The sequence below is a fragment of the Parus major genome, chromosome 11 (genome assembly GCF_001522545.3).
Source record: "Parus major isolate Abel chromosome 11, Parus_major1.1, whole genome shotgun sequence".
Taxonomy (NCBI): Eukaryota; Metazoa; Chordata; class Aves; order Passeriformes; family Paridae; genus Parus; species Parus major.
Window position 1 is genome coordinate 6,704,893 of NC_031780.1, and position 25,624 is coordinate 6,730,516.

General features: G+C 42.8%; 2 protein-coding genes across 3 annotated transcripts in view; both read left to right on the plus strand.

The window, feature by feature from the left end:
* Window positions 1-21,595, plus strand: part of NUTF2 (nuclear transport factor 2) — a 22,028-nt gene extending 433 nt beyond the window's left edge. The window contains exons 1-5 of one of the 2 annotated variants that reach the window (XM_015639705.3): window positions 4,722-7,578; window positions 8,186-8,310; window positions 10,222-10,293; window positions 14,362-14,460; window positions 20,990-21,595. In XM_015639705.3, the coding sequence (XP_015495191.1) occupies window positions 8,212-8,310; window positions 10,222-10,293; window positions 14,362-14,460; window positions 20,990-21,103 (384 nt within the window). In that variant the 5' untranslated portion in view covers window positions 4,722-7,578; window positions 8,186-8,211 and the 3' untranslated portion in view covers window positions 21,104-21,595. Of the gene's footprint in view, window positions 1-4,721; window positions 7,579-8,185; window positions 8,311-10,221; window positions 10,294-14,361; window positions 14,461-20,989 lie in introns of those variants that run through there. The other variant, XM_015639704.3, reaches the window with a different exon arrangement.
* A 633-nt stretch (window positions 21,596-22,228) lies between these two features.
* EDC4 (enhancer of mRNA decapping 4) overlaps window positions 22,229-25,624 on the plus strand; it is a 33,153-nt gene continuing 29,757 nt past the window's right edge. The window contains exon 1 of the mRNA XM_015639577.3: window positions 22,229-22,353. Coding sequence (XP_015495063.1) covers window positions 22,275-22,353 — 79 coding nt within the window. The 5' untranslated portion in view covers window positions 22,229-22,274. The remainder of the gene's footprint in view (window positions 22,354-25,624) is intronic.

The window sequence follows — 25,624 nt, forward strand, 5'->3', positions numbered from 1 at the left end:
GGCCTCGGTAGGGGCGAGCTCGGCCCGGAGGCTCGGGGGCAGATCGCTCCGGCGGGGCCGGGGGGTAGCGGGGAGGTGCGGGCTGTGCCTCGCCTCGCCCCGCCGGCAGCCCCCGGCACTCCCCGGACGTGCTGTCTCCGCTACCGCCCAGACGGGCCCCGGCGCTGCCGCCGCGACCCTCAGGGGCACCGAGGCTTCTCCTGGGCCTGGTGCCCGTCGGTGCTTCTGTCTTGCTTTACCACGGCTCGGTAGTGCAGGGAGGAGAGTAAAGTGAGTGAACCGGGAGCCGCGAGGAGGTGATTTGTGCAGGGCAGAAGATGTACTCGGTTTTGATGTTCTTGCTGTTTTCTGTCTTGCCAGAAGGTTGTGAGGACCGAAGTTACCTGACATTGTTGAATCACTTTGACACATTGAACGTGAAAGGTTCATGCTTCCTTGGAGTGAAACTAGCAAAGTGCATGTGCTCAGTGATCTGCTGCAGCAATGTAGTTTTCTACTCTGAGTTACCATTTTCCAGTATGATCTGCAAGAGAGATTTTTTTTTTCTTCCCTTCTTTGTCTGTTGTCACCTTTCAGCTCTGAAAACAATCAAAACCTGCAAAGGTGTGCAATAGCAAGGAGTGTATGTTACATTCAGTTAATGTGAGATAGCTTTCTGAAGGTAACTTAAATCCCCAAAAGTCTGTTCTTGCAATTCAAATTGAACTTCCAGTCTGAGGCAGACTGAAATAATAATTCAGCTCATTTTAGTAATAATAATTTATAATAATTTAGCTCATAATAACTTAGCTCATTCAGTCCATAATTTCTAATGTAAATGTATCTTAGAGTTGGACATACTGTATTGCAGTTGAATTGGGAAAAAAAAAAAACAACAATCAGGTAAATGCTTGAATAGGAATTGGTTGCCGAAACATTACTTGAAAGTGAATTCTGATTCCTTAATCAGCTGCTGTCTCAAGTTAGTACTCTTGCCTTCTTGAGAAGTTGTGTTCAAGCAGTGATTTCTATATTTGTGGTAGTGACTTTTAAGTTTTCTTTTAACAGCAACACAAAAAAAAAAAAAAAAAGCATTTCACAGACCTTCTACCTAGATGTAGCAAAATTACTGTATATAGTAAAATGCCTGATCTCGTTTGAAGTGAGGTGATATTTTGGCTCACTTTTGGACTATTTTCCCACTGGGCCCCTAGTTATTATTTGTCTAAAAGGTTGCAAGTTATTTGTTAGATGATTTGAAATATATTTGCTTAACATCTGTGTTTGTTCAAGTCTTTAGAAAAATGCAAATGGTAACAAATTTCTGTAGTTCTCTCTTCTGGGATTTCTTTTGTCCCGGTTAATAAGAGGATCATTTAGTTAGTGAAAGTAAAATGGTAGATTTAGGCATGCAGTATATACTGATAGCTGGTAACATTGCAAGTATAATTCTTTTAGGTTGTTTTGAAACTCTTAGATATTGTGGCAAGTTTAGCCATTAAATGTTTTGTTACTGTGTCTATAAGGTAAAGAAAAACTGGGTGTAGCAATTCTCCCCTGCAGTTTCCCAGTGCCTCCCCTGTTTTTTTTTTTAAACTGAGCAGTCCTGCATTCATTTTGGGGAAAGGAAATGTGGCTTCAGCCTAACAAACTTGAATTCATTTTTTGGCTTGCATGGAGAATCCTCTGGAAAAAAAAAGCAGTTGTGTAGCAATGTGGCTTTTGCTTAACAATGAAACATTATGTCCTCCTCTGCAGTTATGTGTAATATATGACTGTATATTTGAAAATCATCCTGACTGAATCTGTGTGGCTCTCTTGGGTTGTTAGGTTGTAGTTGGGATGAGCATCAAGCTGCAGGCACAGTGAAAGCTTTCCCAGAGTCTTCCTCAGATGCTTTGTGTACTAGTGGCATTACGGTTGCAGACATTTCTAACAAAAAAAGGAGGTAATTCAGTTTGGCGTAATTCCCTCATTAATTTGTTCTAGCAAAGTTGGAGTAAAGGAATAAAAAGACTAAGAAGGGGAAAGTAAATGCATTTTCCAGAAGGAAATAGTCTGGACCTTGTCGTCTTCCCCTTTCTCCCTTTGCATCCTTTCACTGTTCACGTATCTAGACTTAATTATTTTTAGCTCTGAAAGCATATTTAGGATAATGTAATTTCTTGCACAGAGCAGTCCACGGCAATTACTTGGTGGACGTCTCTGAAGTCAATGGTTTCTGATTGGCCTTGAGCTGTAGTTCACAGTGGGTTCCCCTCTATGGATCAATCAACTGCTGTGGAGATAATTGTGAAAATACGTCAGAGAAACATTTCTTTCCTTCTGTCTCTGAATGCACAAATTTGGCCCTCAACTGGAAATTTTATGGGTTTTCAAATGGAGAAAGATTGATCGCTGAATTGGCATTTACCATCAGACATGCAGAGTGTTGAAGATAAATGGCTGACGAGGCATGATGCCCCTCAGTAAGTTCCTGTGTTACTGTGCATGGGCTGGGCTTGTTTAGTCTAGGAAAGGTTTGAGCAGGGCTTAATCACAGTCTCCAGTCTCTGTCAGGCCATTATCAGGAGAATGGAGCCAGGCTTTTCTCAGGGTACCTCATGGCAGGGCAGGACACAAGGGACATAACTGGAACAGATGGGATTGGAGTAGGACACGGGACAGCTGCCCTCTGTATGAGGGCAGTCAGGCGGTGGAACAGGTTTGTCCTCCTATTTTGAGCTGGAGGAGGTCCCTTGCAAACCTGCATTATTCTGTGATAATAGTTTCTCTGTTGGGAGTGTATCCTTTGCTAAAGGAGGATGATCTGTTATCTAGTGGTTGTGGTGGAGTTGAAGAGATGACCTATTTGAAAGAAGATTAGCTGGTCCTGTGATACTGGTTCTTTTGTGTTCCTAGAAAGTGCACACTGGAGACACTCCTGTCTGTGCAAGTTTTAGTGGCAGAAGAAAACCAATTGAAGGAAAAAATAGCATAAAACTGTTTGCCGCTTTACTTACCAGTCTAAAGACTGCTGACTATCTAATCTGAGCGATCTAAAATACCTGTATGGTAGAAATTGCAAGAGTATCAGGAACTGAAAAAGCTTAGAGTGCTTTCATTGTCCTTATTTTCTCCTGTTAATCAGTAATGAAGGGTGCAGCAACTGGTGGTCCAAACCCTGCTTGCTGTGGATTCACTGGACCAGCAGCACAGATTTAAGGGCGGTGTTGGTATTATTTTGTTGCACTGATTCTCAAATCTTCCAGAAAACAAGCTTGAATTCAGTCTTAAGAGAGTTTAATTTTGGTGGTATCTTGGGCTGGCTTTACTATCCTGGGAGCGTGGTTTATATATGCTGAGATTACTTGTGGAATAAATATAATCATAACTGATTAGAAGGTAATAGAGGATAATTTTCTCCACTAGCATTAGAATGTATTGGTTTGAGATTTTTCCTCTTTAAATTCAGTGGGTTTTTTCTTAGTGTTTCGCAGACCAGAAAGACTTTACAGACTTTCTTTGCCTGTGGTGGTTGTTCATTGGTTCTTTGAATACAGCTTGCTTTTTAAATGTGGCAAACCCTGGCCGGCCACCTCTGTTTTTCTTTAGCAATTTGTATTTTACTATCACTTGTGCTAGTTTTTGTTGACTTTTTCAGGAAATATAGTATTCTTTTAGAACTGCAGGTCTATCTTGTTCCAGTTCAGAATGACTTCATCTTTTTAATTGGTAGCAGCAAGTTTACATGTGTCCAGGTCTGATAATGTGGTGAAGCATAAATGCTGGCTGAAGCAACTTTTTGTTCTTTTTCCGTACTGCAGAGCTGTGACAGTAGCTCACCTGGTCCAAATGTCACTGGCACTTATGTGCTTCAGAGAAGGCAATCTCTTTATAAGTCTTGTTTTTCCAAGTAAAAAAGTGACTTTTCCTCAAGCTACCCCTCTAAGTAGCTGTGGTGGTGCCACACGAGCAGAAAGATGGACTTTGTGCTGTAGCAAACTGACAGAGAATCATGTGTTTTATAGCTTGTGAAGGAAGCTGTAGGAGGAGGTTTCATCGAGACCAGGGCCAGAAATGAGTCTTGTAAGGACTGAGTTCCCCTTAGGAGTTATGGGCAGTGGTGTTGTGCTCGTGCTAATCTCACACCCAGAGACAAAGCAGGAGGGATGGAAGAGGGGTGAGTGTAGACAGAGACACCAAAGCTGGGACAAGCAATGGAAAAGATTCTGTATTTTTGGATTTTGTGGATAAAGAAGTCTGCTGAGGCCATGTAACCCTAGTTTTTTACTCAAGGTCACTTGCAGCTCATGTGGAGGCTTTGTTCTCTTCTAGGTCTTCTCTGTCTTACGGGTGCAGCTTTCTCCTCAGTGCTTCTTCTTGCTTGGTCCTGCAGCTTGTCCTGCTCTTGGTGCACTCTGCCATGTGCCAAAGCAGATGGAGGCAAAGCAATCACCAGGGATGCCCTGGGACCTTGCAGGATGAGATAGGGATTGTGGTGAGAGATATATAGAGGGATGGAATTTACTCTTGACACATCAGTGTGCAGCCTGGCAAAGGTATTGGAGAATTTTATTTTGGTGTCACTGCAGAAGGTGCCTGCAGAGAAGCACTTAAGTTCAGTAGTGTCAGCATATACCTGTTGAAGACAGAGTTGCTGGGAGTTGCAGCTTTTGTGCACTGTATCGGGTTTCTGCTTCAGCACAGACTGCTGGGTGGTGTTTGGGGTGGGGATAAAATCTCTAGTATAAGCAGATTCCAAGAAATAGAGTGAATAATGTGAATTTAGTGTTACACTATGTGCTGGTAGCTCTGCTTTACCGCTGTGCTTTTGTGAAGAAAATGTTAATCAAATGGTCCCTGAGGTTCTTAAGTGGATGTGAGGAGGTAGCTTTGGTTTGAAGTGACAAAGGCAGGGAAAATAATTAGCTTAAGGAAATTATCTCCTTTTCCATTAAAGGAGAATTAAGGTGGAATATCCAGTAATGCACTTACACAATAGTAACTTTGAGCAGGTGCCTTTGAAAGGACAGGTGTGCCACATCATAGGAGCTTCCTAGTTTATTGAGACTTCTTTTATTTGGCATTATGTTAAGTGAATATTCTTGTTTCTGTACCCATGGACAGATTTGAATGAAGCATTGATGGATTTGGCTGGATGGCTCTGTGTTGCCCTAGTGTTTACAACATCAGAACCTGTTTTCCTCATTTGCAATAGATCTTAAAGCCTTTTGTATTGTATTTATCTCATTAAAATACTGTACTGATAACTGTATCAATAGAGTCTTACATGGGTTGTGTCTCACTGAAAGGAACTGGGGTTGATGACACAGATCATTCCCATCTTGTTCTTTCTTTAGGTACATCTCTAAGCTTCTTACAACTGTAATGACAGGCAGAAAACAGCATGGAAGAAAAGGTGACAAATCAGAAAAGGAAAATAAACCTTTCCAGGAGGAATGGGTGGTCAGCAAAACCATATATGAATGGCACAGGAAAGACAGTAAGGTTGTAGCAAACAAAAAAAAATTAGTCAAGGATCATTAATTTCAACCTCATTTTATTTTTAGCTTGTTCTCATTTCTGATAAAATCAACATTACAACTAGTCAAATTTGTGCTCTTTTTTATTTATTTAACAGTATTTTACTGATCAAAATACAAATACTTATTTTAGGAGGAGATAGCAACCTAACGTACTAATTTTTAGATCTAGAAGCCATAATTCTACTTTCTATATTTAAAATAAGAATGCCTTCATTCCTTGCAGTCTCTAAGGCTTTCTCACAGTTTCAAGATGGAACAGAAGGCATCTGGTGCTTGAGTGAGGCTGTTGTGCCTTGAGGGACTAAATGAGGTGCAGTGCTGGCGTACAGCTTAATCTTGAGTTTGTATGATGGTACAGGGAGCTGTTAAGGGTGAATGCACATCTTGTATGTGGGAAAGTTTAATATGTCAATACCTGACTTGCTTTCACTTCAGAAGAATAAGCTGGTGGTTATTTTGTTGTCCTTTACTTCAGTTCAGTGTTAGATGTGTGACTGCTGGGCATAAATACTGTCAATTAGATTTGCCTTTAAATGTTTAGGAATATCTGATAGTGATGTAACTTTGTATGTTGAAAGTTGAAGCTATGATGCTCCATAAAAAGTGCATCAACGTGATTTTCATGTGTGCTGATTGTTGGCTCCACTGCAGCCATCCCAAACTACACACTTCTAGGTACCCACAGGTCTGGAGTGGAAACTGCAAGCATCAACTTAAGTCCTTCTGGTTTCCAAATATGACATGAGTTCTACTTCTCAGCAGGGTGGGCATCACTCAGTAGAATTTCCAGGGAGTTGGTGCCATGTTTTTAGGGTGTTTTTTCTTCAACACAAAATCCTCTAATACAAGCTGAAGTTACTTGATTTCTGGATCAGCTGGTTAGGCTGTATGCAGCAATTACAGATGTGCAATCAATACAACCTTTTCACTTGTAAAGAACTAGATTTAAGTTGTCTGGGAGGTGAGTGTGGGGTTGGTTTGGGTTTTTTTTAATCTATTGTACTTGGGTGTCTTTTTTAATTTGCAATGTGTTTTCCCAGAGGAGTGACCACACAGGGTAAACTCCTCCAGACTGAGGTATGTACTGCAAGTATCAGTGGAGTGCTCATGATGGTGACTAACACCAGATTGTAGATCTTTTTGGAGCAGTTGAAACTGTAGTGGTGTGGCAACAAGGTTTTGAATTTTTATGTTAGTCTGCAGGTTTGGTGAGTTTGATGTTGACTATACTGCCTAGGTATCTGATTGTGAAATAAGGATGTTTAAAGCTGTGATAGCAGTTGTTCTTGATAGTTGAATTTACTACCCTGAAAACACAGATGTGATCTGCTGTTAGGTCACTGATCCGATAAGAGAGATTTGCTCTTCTGTAAGTCTGGACAAATTTCTATGACCTTAAAACTTCCAACCTAGAGTCTAAACCCATTTCTGTTCCCATTTGTATGAGCAAAGCTCAGATAGCCAAAGGCCTAAAATATGAAGAGTTTTCTTGCCCAACAGTGCACAGAAAGCTGGGCCTGGGAGTACCCTTTGTGGAGACCTTGGGAATGCGTGTTTTGCTTTTATTATGAATTTGTCAAATCTTATATGGGTGTGTGAGTAATTGACTGGTAAAGGAATGCAAAATTACTATTACATCCTGTGTCCTAAAACAGAATTTCCTACTCTTCCAGGCTTGCAGTGCAATTTAAACCTGTAACTTCAAGGTTCCTGGACAGGGATTGCAAAAAGAGACTAGTGGCTGACAGATCTAGATGTTAAGCAAGTATAATTTGCTTGAAGTGAACTCAGGTCTTAAAATATAGCATAGTGGGTTTGAGTGCAACATTTTTGTTTTGAATTTTAGCACAATTCTTCAGACTTTCAGAGAGAGATCAGGATAAATAAAAATTAATTTGCTTTCTTGAAAAATGTAATGTTGTGATAAAGCCATCAGCTTGGGCCTATTAAGACTGATGTGCATGCTCTATGCTTAATCCCTCTGGAATAGAAGGACTTGTCTTCAGAAGTGTGGGATACCTTCAGCACCTTCACTAGGAACTGCAGATTCTCACCACTGTGAAAAATCATGGTTTGTATTTTGAAGTTATTACTGGCTCAAAGATAAACATTGAGTCTACTTCAGCCTCACTGACAGGATAGAAGAGGATGGGCAGTAAGCTTGTGTTAAACAAAGAGCTAGTGGATTAATTGTTGTTATGTGCCACTGACAGGACACTCTTAGAATCACCTGTGGATGGTGAAATACCTGAGGAGCTAAATGCATGAATCATTTGGTGTAAGCCACTTGCAGACAATCCATGTTAACAGGTCAGTTGTTTATGGTAAATGAGATCAAGTTGAAACAGCGAGCACTTGCCAGCTTGTTCAGATGGTGTAACTTCTGAAATATGTGAAGACAAGATGGTAACACTTAGTTTTGTTCTTGTTCTCCACTTTTGTACATGAGATGTGACCTCACACTGAAACAGTACTACAAACCAAATCTATAATTAGAAATCAAACCATTCAGTATCCAAGACTTTTATTTACAAGTCTAGGATACAGAGGTGAGTTTGTCCTACTTATCCCAAAGAAAAATTCAGGCCAGTTAAGAGGACCTGTGTTTCTCGATGATGTGATACTCAAGTGTTACACTTATTCCTGTGATCTTTGTGATGATTTTATTTCTTTTACAGTCACTGGCTCTGGTTGAGGATTCAGAATGGGAGACAAGCCTATCTGGGAGCAGATTGGATCCAGCTTTGTACAACATTACTACCAACTTTTTGATGCAGACAGGACTCAGTTAGGAGCAATATATGTAAGTATCCAGAGAAAGGGAGCTGGGGCTCTGTCCCATTGTCTGGGATTCCCTGTTTTGATGTGTGACAATACACAGGGTGGGATAGTGGGCTTTATCCTGACTCCAGAATGCCAGTCAGTGCAATCACACTCACTTTTATTTATTGCTTTTCTTTTATGTTTCACTTCTGTTTTGAGCTTTGTTTGTCTTATAGGGAGTCAGTATCACAAAAGCCCTGTTTAGCTGTAGGCAGCGATTTGTTTTGGAGAGGTTTGATGATAATCCTGTGATGAAATGCTCTGTAAAAGCAAACATTCTAGTCTTAGTTTGCCATTAATTTACAGGCATGGATTTGCTTGGATCCTTCTTCAAGTGGGATGTAATTTAAATCCTGCCTTGTGTTTAGCAGTTCTTGCAGGTGTTTCTTGGATCTCATGCTATATTAATCCTCTGAACATTAAAATAAATTTATGGTTTTAAATCCAGTTTAAACATGTAGAATAACATGTTAAATGGATGTAAATTTAGTTTAAATTTCCTCAAATATTAGGTTTTTAGCTTTGCATCTTATTTGGGGTGAAGTAGACTTGGATACTAGAATTAAAAACTGTAACTAACAAACCCAGGGCACATCAGCTTTTAGTTTTGGAGGAAGATTCCTGCAGATCATGCAGAGTGCTCTGTGTGTGGAGTTGATTGCTGATGGTGAGGATTGCTGCTGGGTGGCTGAGGAGTTGCAGCAAGACATTCAAGGCTGACAAGTCTTCTAGCAGCATATCCTGTTTTTCTGGCTGATTTTTCATCTGCTGGATTAGCTGTGTGAAGTTCCAGCAAGCTCTTGAGGCCTGAAACGGTTCAACACCCTCTGACACCTTCTTACACTTCAGCAATATCCAGCAGCACTGATACCATTTGCTCTTGGGATTGTTGTGTACTTGCCAGATTGTTGGTTTACTTTTCCCAAGAATCTCTGTACAGAGCCTAGAGAGGAAGAAAATCAAGCAGTTTTTGTTCTAACCACAGCTCTAAATATGAAGGCTCTTATTAGTTTGTATTTTATTCCCAAAATACATTCAGTCCTCAAAATGATGGTAAGTACCAACTAATTTAAATTTCTGGAGATAGGGCCTTCCACACAGTGAGCTCCTGGCTTTATTTCACCCTTAGGGTCTTTCTGCCTTCCATCATTCAATGAAGAGTCCTGTTCACATGTCATTGGGAGAACTATTATGCAAGTCACTGATGTGTGTTGTTTTGTGGAATTCCTGAACTGTGGGGAATGGGACCACCCTTTTTTTGTGTAGCTTGTGAGGTCACAATTGTCTAAATTTGAGGAGATTCTATAGAAATGGGCTTTTAATGATGAGCTTTTTCCCTTCAGAAACCCCAGGGGAGCAAAAAAAAATTTATAGCATGCAGGGAGCTCTTAGATTTGGTTTGTATTCCTGTACTGCTACTTCCACCACAAGATTCAGTTTATCTTTAGTGGTGTATTCCAAGACTTCTGTCATATTCCAGGTAGGGATGTGGCCAATCACTTTTGAATTGCTTGAATTAGGGGAGTTGGAGCACTATCCTGTTGGTGTAACCCATGTTGTCAGTTTTCTTCATATATTTTTCTCTTTCCACATGCTTGACTTTGTGTCTGTATAATTTTTATTTGTTTTATCCTTTAGATTTTCTTCTGAACTTTTGTTCATAGGCAGGAACTATTTTTGCTGGTAGACTTATGATAATGAAATGTAATCTACTTAATTTTTAGTTGATCATTCCAAATTTTTTCAATGGATTTTGCTAGTTTTTTTCTATGTCCCTTTGAGGTAGTTTTCAAATAGCTGGATTCTGAGGATTTTTGCTAAATAAACAAAGTCTCTTAACAGGATTGCTTAAGGGTTACTTGAGTTAATGACATTTTTCTTTTTCCTCCAGATTGATGCATCATGCCTTACGTGGGAAGGACAGCAGTTCCAGGGCAAAGCAGCCATTGTTGAAAAACTCACTGTAAGTTTGTAATCCTTACTGAATGTTTTGGGAAACAGTTATGAAGACTAGAAGATAATTGCTTCTGAAAATTTGAGTTAGACTTAAGCAGTTCAAAAATCTTGACCTCATGCTTTCAGCTTAGGTCTTCAAGAAATGTTATTAATTACTGCTGTGTAGTGGGTTATTCCACTGATGGCTCTAATAGTGGAATGTTAATTGACTCCATAGTTTGCAAGGTTATTTTGTGACTGCAATTGTATTTGACATTATTGATTTATTTTTTTTAAAAGGTCTAATGCATAAGCTGCCTCTGATCTAGAGGAGTGAAAGGTGCCTTTGCTCTTTTAAGGCATGCCAAGGAAGAAGCAATAGCAAACCTGTTACTTGGATCTGTCTGTGATAAAGGCTAGACACATTACAGCAAGGAACAACTTGTTTTCTGATACGTAAACTGCAAATAAGTTCTATAGTGGAGAAGCTGACTTATCCTCAATGCAGATTTGTCAGCAGTTCAGATATGAGCAGGTATGGTTCAGGACTTTGAAACATGTTTCCTCTTCAGCAGGTGAGAGGACCCTGGAATTCCATGTTTGTTTAGTTAAACTAAAAGATTTTTTATCTTATTGAGTAAATCCATGCTTCTGTTATAAAACTGGGGTACTTGCAAGCTGTCATGAGACTAGAAAGTTCGTTTCTCTTGCAAGACATGCAGAGGACAAGCTTTTTAGGTCACCTGACAGTCTGCTGTGATATGGTATTTCAGACATTTTTATTACACATTGAAAAGAAAAAGAATTGTAACTTGACGCTTGGCTTATTGCACAGCTACTTCTCCTGTGTTTTGGAATTGCTTCTTTTGCCTAAGACATCTTTAACTGAAAGACTGAGGTTTGCCCTCAGGTCTGTGCTTCAGGTACTTGTGTTGCCTTTGAGAAGGCTGCACATCTCAGAAACAGCAGCAACTGCTTGCTTGTAGGTGAGAAGATACCCAAGCTCCAGGATTGCTTGTTTGTGTACTCAGTGTTCTTTAGACTTTTGGGCTTGCAGCCACTTAGATATCCAACCAGCCAAGCATGTGCTTGGCCACAGTGTCTGATTGCTGCCTGGGGTTCAGCCCAGGGCAGATCTAGCCCCTTTCCTACTGTGACATAGCTCATCTTTACCTTCCCTACCTCTGGTGCAAGGTGGCCTTTCTGGATTTATGTGCCTGCTGCAGTCATAATTGGTGAGTGAAGACACACTACTCTGCTTTAGGGAAATTTTTTCTGGCTTGTATCCATCTGCTTAAAGTAAAGAGGAAATGCACTGAAGTTTCTCTGTGCCCTTCCACTGCCACGGCTCGTTATGGGCTGTATCAGCTTACAGTGACTCTAATGTCGTTCAGCATTCCTCTTTCAGCACTGAGCTGCCTGGGCTCTGTTTGCTGTGTCAGCTTCATGTGCTCACCTACTCTGCTTCTGGAGCTGCTTAGTCAGTTCAGCACATCCCTAAAAGTTTGACACTGAAATTTGTTCACACCTCTGTGGTCTTGTGTCCTTTAGTGCCTGGCTGGTGAACTGATATAAGCACAAAGAGGTGGCATTTTCTTTTAGATCAAATTATTTGCTGTGTGACAGCAATGGTATGGCACCTTTTCAATCTGCTAATATAGTATGGCAAGGTTGTATGGGCATTGCTCTGCAGGCCTGGCACATCTGTACCTCGATACAACGTGGGAATTGACACTTGTTCCTTCTGTCCTAATTGATACTGGACTTCTTTCACATAGTGTGCCTGTGCTAATTAGGAGCAGCCTGATTTACATTGAGCATTTGAGATAATAATTACGTAGTTCTATGAACATAATGGACCAAGGAAGCTGAGACAGGTATTCTTGCTGCCAGCAGTGAGTTTATGCAACTCAACTTTATTCTTGCCTAATTTCCCTTACCTGACTTTAAGGAGATTCCATAGTTTTCATAGTGAAAGACCAGTCAATCTCTAATGTTAGGGGGTGGTAAAAACCTTGCTTGTTGTGTGGCTCCATGCTTTTTAGACATTTCTGTTGTACTTTTCATACCACAAAATTCTTCACTCCAGTACAGATGGATGTCTATGAACAGCTATCCTTTTAGGGTAGGCTCTGCCTATCCTAAAATCAGTAATCTTTCCTGTCACCTACACCCCTACTCTTTCCAGTGGGATTTCTCCCAGTGCATCACACAAGTAGCTCACTAGGCTGGCCAGCTGTTTGGGGTCCTTTCCTCTGAAGAGGACAGTCATATAATCTTTAAAGTTGGAAAAGGTGTCCAAGATCAAGTCCAACCTTTGACTGAACACCACCTTGTTAACTAAACCACAGTGCTAAGTGCCTTGTCCAGTTGTTCCTTGAGCACTTGCAGGGATGCTGATTCCACCACTTCCCTGGGCAGACCATTCCAATGCCTAACCTTTCCAGTCAAGGAATTCTTCCTGATATCTAACCTGAACCTCCTCTGATGCAGCTTGAGGCCTTTTCCTCTTGTCCTGTGGAATCAGATATTTGAAACAGCCAGTATCTTACCCAGCCTTGTCTGTAGTTCTTTTTTGCCACCATTTTGCAGAGCTCTTGATTCTGAAGCCTTTCCTTCCTCCCTGGACACAATTGCATTCATTCCCCTTCATCTGCCTTTCAAGAGAATCTTTTTGCAGGACTTCTTCAACAAGAAGCTGTTGTGCTGAGGTAGAACTACACTTTGGGAGACCCTTTTGTCAAAGGAACTTCCCAGTCTGTGCTTGTGCAGGCTGTGTGGGCATTTTGCACATTGAAGTTTGGGATGGTGTCCCTGGAAAATAGTCTGCTGGTCATTCAGAAGAGAAGGCTTTGGATTTGTGTTGTTACTAAACGTCTATTCCATACTACAAAGCAGTTGGTTCACTTTGCACTTTGAAGTTGGTTGGGATTGCACTCCCAGCCAAGAGGAAACACTGCAGGCTTTATTAAAGGCTGTTCTTGAATAGTGTCCCTCTGATTAGAGGGCTGTTCCCCATTCTTTGTTTGCTTCCTCAGGTCCTGATCCTTCCACAGTTTCTGTGTTCTCTGTTATCCAAGGATTTAGCTTCCTGGAATTTTTCCTAGAGCCTTAGGCTTGTAGAGCCAAGACTGTACTTCATATCCATTATAGCAGGACTCATGTCTCTACCTGGGCCTTGGAAGTCTTTGAGGCTCCTTCCACTAGAGGGACATGCAGAACTTGTTGAAGTATGCATTTGGATCTGTGTCAACCTGTTTCCAAATCAGGGAGATGCAGCAAAGGCATCCAAGTGCCACCTGAGGTTTGAATGGCCACTGTGCATTTCCTGGACTTTTGAGTATCTCCCACATGGTCACCCAGAGCTCCATCCATGCTGAACTGCCACTAAAGCACCTAGCAGTAGTGCAGCTTTTGGGAGAGCAGTCCCAAAACTGCATTTGTGTGTCAGGACTCTGAGATCTCCCAGATATTTCACGTTCACTGCTTGGAATTGTCCATGTTGGAATGTGAATGTGGTCTAAGTTGAAAGACAGGAATTACTCTCAGATGCCTGGTGTTCCTCAAGGTGTGTTCCTTGCACACATACCTCCAGACATACTGACATTGGCTGCCTGAGTGTCAAGGGAATTAAAAAGGGAAAGGGTGGATATGTGGATTTCAAGTCTTGAAGATTTCATCCACTTTACCTTTCCATTCATAGCCACTTTAACAAAGAAGCAAGTTCAGAGTTGCTGGTAAACCTCAAGTATTAAATGATAAAATCTTTCAACACAGTTCAGAGCAGAGGTTTGTTCCTTCATCATAAGGACTTTGAGCTTACAGATGATCTTCTTGTCCTTCAGGCAGTGCAATTTGAGTAGGAAAAGGTACCATTTACTGTGTATGGTGACATTATTTCCTCTTTTGGTGTTTGAAAAACACACCTGCTAAAATTTACCCCACATGAGTAGTGCCCTCATTTGCAACAGTTCTCTGTGCAGTACTGCCACAGTAGTCTAACACTTCATAACATTGGATTTGCTCAATCTTTGTTTTGTAAGTTAAACAGTTCAATTACTGTACATCTCCTTATTTTGATTTCTTTTCATTGCAGAGCCTCCCTTTCCAAAAAATACAACACAGCATCACAGCACAAGACCACCAACCTACACCTGATAGCTGTATACTCAGTATGGTAGTGGGACAGCTTAAGGTAAACTTTTTCCATTACAGGTTAATGAGTGCTTATGTCTTCAATTTTTGCAGGATTCTAAATCATCTGATTTCTGAATACATGTAAATGCACTTATGGGTGGGGAAGGAACAGGGGAAGCTTGCATTGGGATATTGTTTCTCTCATGTTCAAGAATGTCAAGAAATGCTCCTTCCTTCAGATACTTAGTTCTAGGTTAACCACCTGTAATTTCACAGTCATGTCCTACCAAGCAAAGTATTGTGGATTTTACTGTGCAGAAAAATATCATGTGGGTTCTAGAAGCATCAGTATTTCACTTACCCTTACACACTAAGGTTTTGGTGTCCTCTGTTGCAATTAAAAGCGTTGTCACAGTGTTCTTGGACAGTTTAAGCACATCTAGTTTAACATCCTTGATGTAATGTTTGCATTGAGCTCTGATTTAGCAGACTTCATTTTGTTAACTGACCACCCTTCAGTGAGTCCATACTTTTTTCTTTACTGTCACAGGCCACAAGAATACAATCCTGGTGTTAGTACAGTCCAGTACCTGTGTAATCAAAACTGATTCAGCAATAGAAATGTTGCCTCTGAGATCAAAACACTTGTTGTTGAAACAGCTGCTTCTTGTGAAGAATCAGATTATTTTTCAGGCTTAGTATGACCATATTGCTGTGTGAGTGATACTACTGAACTGTGTAAACTTACCCAGTCTGCCAATATACCAGGGCCACATACTTGTAAGTTAATGAAGCTGCTTATGAATGAAAGACATTGTCCTGGAATTTTCAAGAAATACTCTGTATGGAAAGTCAGCTGCAGGCAGAACTTGCTCACAGTGGGTGGTGTGAGTTTAAAAAATCTGAAATTATGTAGCAGTAGCTAATCGTATTCATTTGGTCTGGCCATGCAGTGAAGTCAGGCCTCTAATGCCATCCAGTATTTAGTTACCTGCACCCAGTTTATTTTAAAATAGCTGTTTAGATTTCTTTTTCCTGCTAACTCGATGGCACCTCTAGTATCAAAGCATTCAAACTTTCACTGACACTACTATTTACTAAGCAGACATAGGACTGAATGTTTGAATCTGCTTGCTAAGCTGTCCTCTTAGTTTTGGGCTGGGCAGCTGAGAAGAGCAGTGCCCAGTGTAATGCATCCACTGCTAAACCTAACATAGGCAGCTTTGGCTCTCATTAAAGTTGCTCATGCTTCCTAGCTGCAAGTTGGATTCCAGCTTTTCTGTTGCTCAGTCCCACCTGCACGCACTCTGTGGAAAAGCAGCCACACGTGACCATGGAAAGCACTGAATTACAGGACAGACATGTTGATCTCCTCAGCCTTGCTCTTGGGTGTGCACAAAATTCTGTGATGTGATCAAGACCTTTTGACTTAATTTCTTGGGCCAGTCACATCTGCACCACGTTTTGCACAGTCATGTTTTTAAGGTTATTGCATAATTATCAAGCAAATCACAGCTTGCAACAGTGATTGTGTTGGATCCTGTGGCAAGATACCAAGTTCTAAAAGATTCTGTAAAGCTATTGGGTTTTCTCAAACCATAATTCATTAACGTGGAGGGATTGTAAATGCAGTCTGGGAGCTTTCCATAAATACCATGACTTGGAGTAGTATTTTGTGATGTATTTTTTTTAACCTCTGAGTAATTTCAGCTTGCTGAAATAATTTGGGGATCATGTGTTAGAGCATCCAGGTTTTTGGAGAGAACACATTGGGTTAAAATATGCCTACTGTCATGATCAAATCCAACTTGCTTGTGAATTTTTAGTAGGTGAGGAAATGTTTTTCCACTTTTCACATTTGTGTGTCTCAAACCTTAGCTTTAAAAATTGCATCTTAATCCCTGGGAGTGCTGCTTCTCACAGAACAAGTGTCCAGAAAGTCAAAGTCAGCTTAAAGTTTTAACTTCACGCTTCTGCCCTGTGTAATATTTGTAGAGATGGACAAATGAAATATCAGGAACAGTCTGTGGCATAAGGAACCTGGCTGTCATATGTAGTGAAGGCCTTTTTCTTGTGCAAATTCACACATGTGGACAGCCATTTTACTGCATCTCAGTGCTGCTCTGTGTACAATACAGTAACTGAGAACAGCTGGGTGCAGTTGGTGCATTTTAACAAGTGGCTCACATGTAGCTCCAGTTGAGCAGGGAGCACTATAATAGGCAAATGTGGAGCTGCATACTCACTGTTATTTAAAGCTGCCTTCTTAGTGGTGTGGCTGCTCAGCCTGCATATGTTGCTCTCAAGGAGAGCTGTAAGAGAATTTTGCACAAGGAAGGGCACTTTAAAGACCAGTAGTATTCTTATATACCAGTATGAACTACAAATAAATTTTAAAAAACCAAACCTTTTGCAGCAGAATAAACACCTGCACTGAGGGGCCTGGGCACAGCAGCTTCTTTGAGAAGATGCTGCAGAGTAACAGAGCATCTGAGTAGGTGAATGTCTCTAGCAGGGATCTAACTCAATGGCTAAAGCAGTGCAGTAATTGCTTTCAAAGATCCTCTTTAATGGATGCTGATAGGTATTAATGTTTGGGTGGGGTTATCCTTTCATAGAGGTATAATAAATATACATCCACTTATTCTGATCCTGTTGGTTTTTATTGCTGTTCATTGTCTGAGTGCTGCTTGCTTGCTTCAACTATGAAGAGTAAGCATCAGTTTAAGCCTTTAGGAGTGAATTCCTTTTGGTGTGATCCTGCTCTGCCAATGTTCCTCCTGAATGTCACCCAGTATCTTCAGTGTACTTCACCTAGTAATGTATTTCTCCTGTCATGCTTAGGCAGATGATGACCAAGTTCTAGGCTTCCACCAAACCTTTTTGTTGAAAAATTTTCAAGGTGCTTGGGTGTGCACCAACGAAGTCTTCAGGCTAGCCCTCCACAACATTTAACCCTCTGCCTTACCTGTCTTCCAGTCCTCGCTGTCCTGGTTGAGTAAGGAGTGCTCTCTTCTTGCCCTTCTGTCCCTTGAGCTCGGCTGAGAAGCATGGCTATGGCTTGTGTGTTCTCAGAGCCATGTGGCAGATCCGTGACTCTCCCCAGAGTGTGATTTTTGAAGTGATCAATGCAGAATTAATTGTGAATAACTAATTGTTATGCGGTGTTTCCTAGTCTTAAAAGGAAAAGGAAATTTGCAATTAAAATCACTGGATATTTTTGTAATGCATGCTGAACACTTAAAGCATTGCTTAAAGCCTGTTAAATAAGGCTTAACATGTGAAAGAACCTGCAGTCTCAAGTAATTAGCCTTTCCTTTGAGGTAAGGGTTGTTGCAATCCTGCAGTTCAATCAATAATTGCTGGGGGTGCTGGTGAAGAAGTAAAACCCTCTCTGACTAGGCAAGAAGAGGAAAGTTGTGTAGTTAAACCTGAAATGCAAAGCAGTGTTCCATCTCAAACTCTGATGTGACTCACTGCTCTGTGAGCTGAGGACTTCCTTTTGAGCCTCCAGGTCAGAAAGGATGTAGAAAAACTGAAAGGTCAAAAAGCTGCCAAGACTGTGGGAGATAAAGAGAGAGCTTGTGGAACTGGGAGAGGAGGTGGCTAAGGGCAATCTGCTTGAAACCTCAGTGAAAAGTAATTGAATACTTCCAACAACCTGAAAGTGAGCTTTGTCAGTGGTACCAGACAGTGTAAGAAGGGACAGTGGTTAGAAAACATAACTTGGAAAGTAGAGATGGAACACAAGGGAAGATTTTCATGGGAAGACAGAAACCCCAGGAAGTGGTGCCTGGAAACCTTGTGAAACATCTATTCTGTAAGAATGTGAAGATTCTGCTAGACAAAGCTGTGGCTGATACAGTGAAAGAGGTCCCCGCCCAGGACAAGAGGGTTGCATTAGATGATCTCTAAAGGTCCCTTTTGTGGGCCTTTACCTTCTGTGGACAAACCCAGCCTGTTCTGTGGCTCTGTGATGCAGAGCTCTTGTAGTATGTGCTCATGCTGGGCAAAAGGCTGGCCTAGAAATCAGAGGATTCTTCCAGTCTGATTCTGGGACTTCTTTAATTTTTGTTTTAATTCAATGATGTCATGGAAGAATTTGAACTACAAAAAGGGAAGTTTTATAGGAAGACTGAAGCCCTTTGTGTTTTGAGCCTGGGCTCACATCTGGAATGCAAATCCTGAGTTGGACATGCCTGTATTTGGAGTGAAAAGTAAGGACAGAGTTTAGTGGTGTTATCTGAGCTGTGATGAAGATGTAAACTAAAATGGGATAGGATTAGTCTGTGTTTTCTGGGGCATCTTGAGTCACTGAACTGTGAGCCCTTTGCTATGTGCTAATATTACATAGTCAAAATTTGGGAAGGGACTATAAAATATGTACTTCAGCTTGAATATGGTCTAGGATTTGCCTTGTTTTTAAAGTATACCACTCCTCTATGTTATGAAAGGATAACATTAAAGGAATAAAGAAAATTATAATGTGTGACTTCATTGTGGGAATTTGCTGTCTGTACCACACCAAGTGTTTTGGGAGAATTCTCTTCTAGTTTTTCTTTGTGTGTCCAGCCCTGAATTTCTTAAGAAAGGAAGAAATTCTCCTTAAGTGAAAGCATCAAGAGCTGCAGTGCTCTTTACAGAGCCTACATAGGCTTATCAGAAATCAAGGAGACCTATACTAAACTTGTCTGATGATGGTATTTTTCTTTCCAGAGGTATATTTTAAAGCATACTCATATCAGTAATGACAAGTTCAAATACTTGGCTTGCTTTGGGGATTTTTCTCTCATTCAGTCAGTCATGTGTTGAACACTGGCCCATATTCCTGGCCTTACTTGTTGCCATCTTAATTTCTGTCTGTAGTAGTTTCCTCATTCACTTTGTTCTTCGTGGTTTTATATTAATTTGTCTTGCCTGTTCTCCCCATTCTCATTATGTTTTTGCAAGCTGAAGAGTTGTACTCAATTTACTTTCTTCAGTAGGAAACAGTCCTGTAGCTGGATCAGTCTTGTCCTTTTATGATTTTATTGTAGCATTTTATTTTTTTAACTTATAAAAAATGCATGCAGGATTTGATATGTGGGTGTTCTTTGCCTATTTATGCATTTGCTTACTTCTCGGTTTTGGTTCTTCCCTAACAACTGCTAACCCTGTGCTTGCCTTGATAGCTTTAGAGCTCACAGCTGGTTTAATAAATAAATATACATCATTATTTCAGTATCACTTTCATGAGGGGCCAGTCTAGGGCTTACTTTGGTTTACCTCTGTGAATTAACATACACTTACTGAAACTACACTTGATGTACACCACTTAACTTCCTAGGTGGTTGTCACTGTGAAATCCTTGCAGTGGCTTTTGGATCTGAATGCTTCCTTTCCATGCACCTGATGCCACCAGTGTTCTGGCAGACTTGCTGTTCTGTGATATAACTGATGTCCTTTGCAAGTTGGTCCTCAAAGCTGACTTGTTTCAAAGTCCATGAACATTACTTTTTTAAAGTAAATTGTCTTTTTTGTTATTCTGTAGTCTGCTTTTCTCTTCAGACTTTTCACTTGTTCTCGCTGAACAGCAGCAGAGAATTGCCAATGAACTTTCAGTGCTGTGACAGCCTTTTTCATGAGCTGCTCTGGCTGCTGCTTTTCAAGGCTCTTTTTTATAAATTTCTGTCTGCCCCCCCCCCTTTTGAAGCTGAATAGTCATGTGTTGAAAAAGTAAAGCTTAAAATCCTCCAAAAATGCTGAATTGAACACACTACAGCCACCATCAGAAGATTGTTTTGTAGTTGGTCCTATGATGTGCTCTTCAGATTAAATCCTGTTGTGTGATTTCCATCTGATTGATTTGGGAACCATTTATTTTGTGGATTTAATTCCTGTATGATGTCTGAGAAGATGGGTAAATAAACATTATAGGTGGGAGTACTAGTTACCCTCTAATACTATTTTCTACTTTTGTAGTAATATTATAAATACCCAGACATATTGTCAGAGGCAGGAGTGGAGGCACTGCTGCAGCCATTCCCTGTGCTTAGAACACATTGTCACAGCTGTAGTGGATGCTCTGCTCCCTTCCAGCCATTGCTGGCCAGTGGAAGTGGGAAGTACTTTCTGGCCAGCTGCACCTGCTCTGGCAAGGCTTTCAAAGCCCAGACCACCTGCATCATCCAGGCAATGTGTCAATACCAACCTCTGCAGAAACTCCCTTCTGCCATCAACCCAAAGTTCAGCAGCTAAACATTGAACCACTTTCTTTTAAGCTTGATTCTTGGGCAAGGGATTTGTGATTCAACACTGAGGCAGGCATGTTCCATCAGTGTGGTGAGTGACGTGTCAGCAAGTCTTCCACAAAACCCCAACTTCAGATGCCATTGCAGGATTTCTGTGTATCTGGGCCCTGGGTGTTTGTCTGCAGAGCCCCTCAGAACAGACCCTCTGGTGGTATTGGTGTCTCCTGAGGTACTACACATCTTACAGCATGTAATGTCACGGTTAATGTTAGCTTGGAGTTGTCTCATCTTGAGTTTTGGAATAAATTTCTCAAAAAATCAGTGTTTTCAACCTTTTTCCTCCCTTTCTTTCTACAGGCTGATGAAGATCCTATCATGGGATTCCACCAGATATTTCTATTAAAGAACATCAACGATGCCTGGGTTTGCACCAATGACATGTTCAGGCTAGCACTGCACAACTTTGGCTGAGCTGCCCATTCCGAGGCACCCAGGCTTTTATTTTTATTTTTATTTTCTTTTTTTTCCCCTCCTTTATTTTTTTCCTTTTTTTTTTTTTTTATTTTCTTTTTTTTTGTTTTCGTCCTCTCCTCTTAACTGGTATTACTCACACTCACGGAACATTCCAAATATCATACACAAACCTGCAGCACTGCAGAGCGTGAGCAAGCAAGACTTGTGACCTGCCCTTCTGCTGAGTTTACATTGTCACTAGATGAGTTTCTTGTGCATGATGTTTGGAAGTTAGACTTAGCTGCATTTGATAAGAGAAATTTGTGTTGTACCAGCATGCCTCGGAAAGAATTTATAATGCAAAAGGTTGTTGTTTATGTACTGACAAGATGCTCTATAACCCAAAGAAATGAAAGAACAGCAGCCTGTACAGCCCAGTTATTGATTTGTTCAGATGTTTCAATGCTACATTACACAATAAAACAGAGATTTTCTTAAAAGTTTAAATTATTTTTATGAGTTGGCTGTGGAGTGTGATAGTGCTTGCTGGGGGTAGACTGTGTCTGGTGGGGAAATGATTGCAGAGCTGGACCTCGAACCGAACGACTCCTTTTACCAGTGAGTGCAGGGCAGGTCTGCCCTCCTCCATACACCTTTTCCTCTTCTTCTCAGCAGCTTTCCTAACAGAGCCTTCTGGCTCAGTTTTTAACATTGTCAGCTTAGTTCTCACCTGTTGTACTTTACCAATGCAAATTCCCCACATAATACAGGAGGATGGCAGCAGTGATGGTAGCCTCTAGTCAGTCTCCGTGCCCTCTCAAAGCCAAGCAGGGCACGGGTGTATTCTTCCCAGGCAAACACAGAGGGTGGCTCCCGAGCGGCTCTCCCGGGTTTGTGCCTGAAGCAGCAGTGCCGAGGTTCCGCGCTGTGCTGTGTGTGCGGCCTGTCCCGTTCGGCGGGAGCGGGTGTGTGCAGGGCCGCGCCCGGGGCGGCGGGGCCCAGCCGGATGGGGGCGGCGGGGGAGCCCCGGGCCGCGCTCCCGGCCCCGCCCCCGCCGCGCCGGGAACGCTCCGTTCGGGCGGCGGTTTCCGCCCGGCGCTCGCAGGGCCGGGCCGGAGGCGGAAGCGCGGGCGGCGGGGCCGGGCCGGGCAGCGCGGTGGCGGCGCGGGCGGGCGGCGCGCCGGGCCCCATGGCCTCCTGCTCCAGCATCGACATCGAGGACGCCACCCAGCACCTGCGGGACATCCTCAAGCTGGACCGGCCGGGAGGTGAGGAGCGGGAACCGGGCGGGTGCGAGAGGCCGCCGGGCCAGGCCGGGCGGGGCCTTGTCTCGGGCCGGGCTGCGGGAGCCCCTGGGCCGTTGCGCTGCCGCCCGCCGGTTGTCAGCGGTCGTGCTCGGGGCCCGGCCGAGACCGCTTCCCCTCGGGGCGCCTCGCAGCGCCCTGTGACCCGCCCAGGGCCAGCGGTCCCGCTCGGCGCTGCCTCGCTCTCCGCAGAGCGCGGAACCCGCGGCGCGGTGCGGACCGGCCCGTGAGGAGAGCAGCTCCCGGCCTGGGGACCCTCGCTTGAGGGAGGGGGCTGTTGGCGCTGGGCAGAGCGAGGGCAGGCCGGCCCCAGAGCTCCCTGCTGCGGCGGTCTCGGGGCTCCATTCAGCTGAGAGCTGAACCGCACCGACCCCTGTGGCACAAGTGTCCCCCCTTACCAGCAGTACTTGGAGTGTTTCCCAGGAGTCTCTCTGGGCTGGGTGGAAGGGGCTGTCAGGTCGCTCTGAGATCAGTGCCGGGTTCACCCTTTTCACCCTTTACACAAACTTTTCACTCTCCTTATTTGTATGTGAAATGGGATCACAAATACCTCTCCTAAAGTGGTTGCAAGTCTTCTCCCTGCGCTTTGAACTATTATACTTCTCTGCTCAGAGTTAAGCGGGCTCCCTTCTGCTTGTAAGAATATCAGCAGCTGGCTCAGGAGTCATCTGGATAGTGTTCCCACTCTCCTGGAGCTTAGGCTCTCTCTCATCCCTCTCTTTGAACCTGCCATGGTGTTTCAGTCAAACGTGGTGAGGGAATACTCTGAAGAAGGCCGAGAATGAATGCTTTGCAGAAAACTCTTAGCCTCTGGGTAGAGGACAAAATTATGCCCCTCTTGTGCTCCCTTCAAGGGAAAAAAGGCAGGATGGGAATAATATAACTTTTAAATGTTCTGAGACTCAGCAGGAATGTGCTACCTCCAAAGCAACTGCCATGTGTGCTGCCTTTTGCTTGGCCAAAAGGAAGAGAGATTGGGTGTGGGATTGTTGTGGAGGGCTTTAGAGGCACATGAGGTGATGGATCAAACCTGCAGGAAGGCAGTTTCATTAGCTTTACTACCCTTAGAGAAACTTCTCATTAATAGGAATCATTTCTCTGTTTTCTGGAGCGCTTGCACGTTCCTGAACTCAAATTTTTTTGAGAAAATTAAATTTTTTGTCTGTAGTGCAGCACTGTACTTAAAAGATTGGAAGGACAACTCAGTGCAGGGATGGTGAGTACTGGTTTCACGAGCAGTTTCTGAACTGAAAGGATATGTTGTGGTTGAGAAATGGCTGGACTTGTTCAAGGTGACTTGACTCTCTCCTGAAAAAGCTTCTGCTGGTGTTTGAAGTCAAGGAGTTATTGACAGAGTATGGCTTTTTTCTTTTCATTATTCTTCTTTCCTGTTCATTCTCTTTGTTACCTTCTCTGTCGACTCCAGTGCACAAGAAGGCAGTTGAGAGGAAAAGGGGAAAGTGGGCAGGAAGTTCACAGGAGGATCCTGTGGTGGTTCTCAGCAGAAATCACTGCCTGGCTAACAGTAAATAAACTTGAAAAGACTGACCTAATAAGGGGAAAAAGAGATGTTAGCTGAAAGTCTCTGAAACTCCTGTTAGGATGCCAAGGGAGAGGAATAGAGGAGCCTTCAAGTTTTGCAGTATCAGGTGCAGGTAGCTGTGAGCAGTGTTGTGTTCCTCTAGATCCTGTCCAGGCAGGTGACAAGAAACACTCCCTGCTCTGAAAAGTTTACAGCTGTCACAATACTTTTTAAATTCAGCTAGGCTTGGTGATTGTGAAAATGTAATCCACTACCCAGTCTCTCTTGACACAATTTCTCCTGGTTTTGGCAAACATCATCCAATGCTTCAGTAGCTGTTGCTGAAGCATGGACCTGCCTGCTGGGCTGTGGAGACAGGCTGTCAGTGCCACTGTGCTGTGGAGGAGCATCCCTGCTGGTGGTGGGCAGGATCCTTCAATCCATGCAGAGATCTCTGCTGATAACCAGGTGTTATGTGGGCTCACCCTGCTCATGGTGTATCAGGGCAGTGTTGTGTTCAGTACAGGCTGGCATCTCCTGGTGCAGCTGATGGTGGGAGCAGGAAGAGTTCAGTGTCTCAGCTCTGACTGTTCCTGCTCTTTGAAAAGGTAATGAATACAAACTTCTTTCCCTTTGAGACGTCGATCTACCAGTCTGGCTTAACCTTTTGATTTAGTTCATGTTCTTACTAAATAGAGCCTCTTCCCTTCTTTCATGGCTCCAGAACTGTGCACAGGCAGCACCTGTGCTTGTCTGGCTTCCACTAGCACAGTCTGAGCTACACTCATTCCTGAACTTGGGTGTACTGTTCTTGGGCCCATCAGCCTCTGGAGAGTGTTTCTTCCTTCCTCTTTCCCATGGAGCAAACATCACTATCCTGCTGTCTGTAAAAGAGCAGCAGTACTTACATGAGACTCTGCTGTGGCTGCAAAAAGGGCAAAGCACGTATCATCTTTCTCCGGGAGACTGGGTGCTTTTTCTGTAGGGAATGTTTTCCTGCCTTTGGTCACAAAGGATAAAGTGCTGTCAGTGGAAGGAGCTGCAATTGGACAAGCACCCAGCATATGCTGTAGCAGTAAGGGACACATCTTAATGTTGAGACAGCAAGCTCAACACCAATGTGAAGCGGTTACAGGATCACATTCCCTCGCCTGAATTTCCTTGTGCTGTCAGTGCTGCTGCTTTGTTTTCATGCAGTGCAGCTACACTGAGGTGAGTGCCCAAATTGCATCAGGATACCCTGTCACTGCATATTTCTGTGTCCATAATGACTCTTCATAAACAGGAAAGTTTAAAATATTCTTCTGGCAAATAAGTAGTTGCAGTTGTGTTTTAGGCTGCAGCACTCACCTGATCTGTTGAAGCCTATTCAGTCACAGAGAGGTTGTCTTACTGTGGAAGGATCTGCCTCTTGCCCACAGTTATGTTTAGGTTTGTTACATGTGTCAGTGATGGGGGAGCTTCTGGTCCTGGGAGCAGCCATTTTGCAGGAGCTCAGCAGCAGTTGTTACCTGGCAACAGTATACGAAATTTCGGGTTTCAAAACCAGTGAAAATTTCAAGGGAGGATTCGCTGAGACAGGCGGCTTTTCCTTGGGTGTGCTGATGTGGGTGTGCAGATGGAGGGGCCTTGCTCTCCAGTGGGGGTTGTCAAATATTTGCCTTGCTAGTGAAGAAGAAGAGTCTCCTTCACCCTGTTACATCTTTCCCCTTC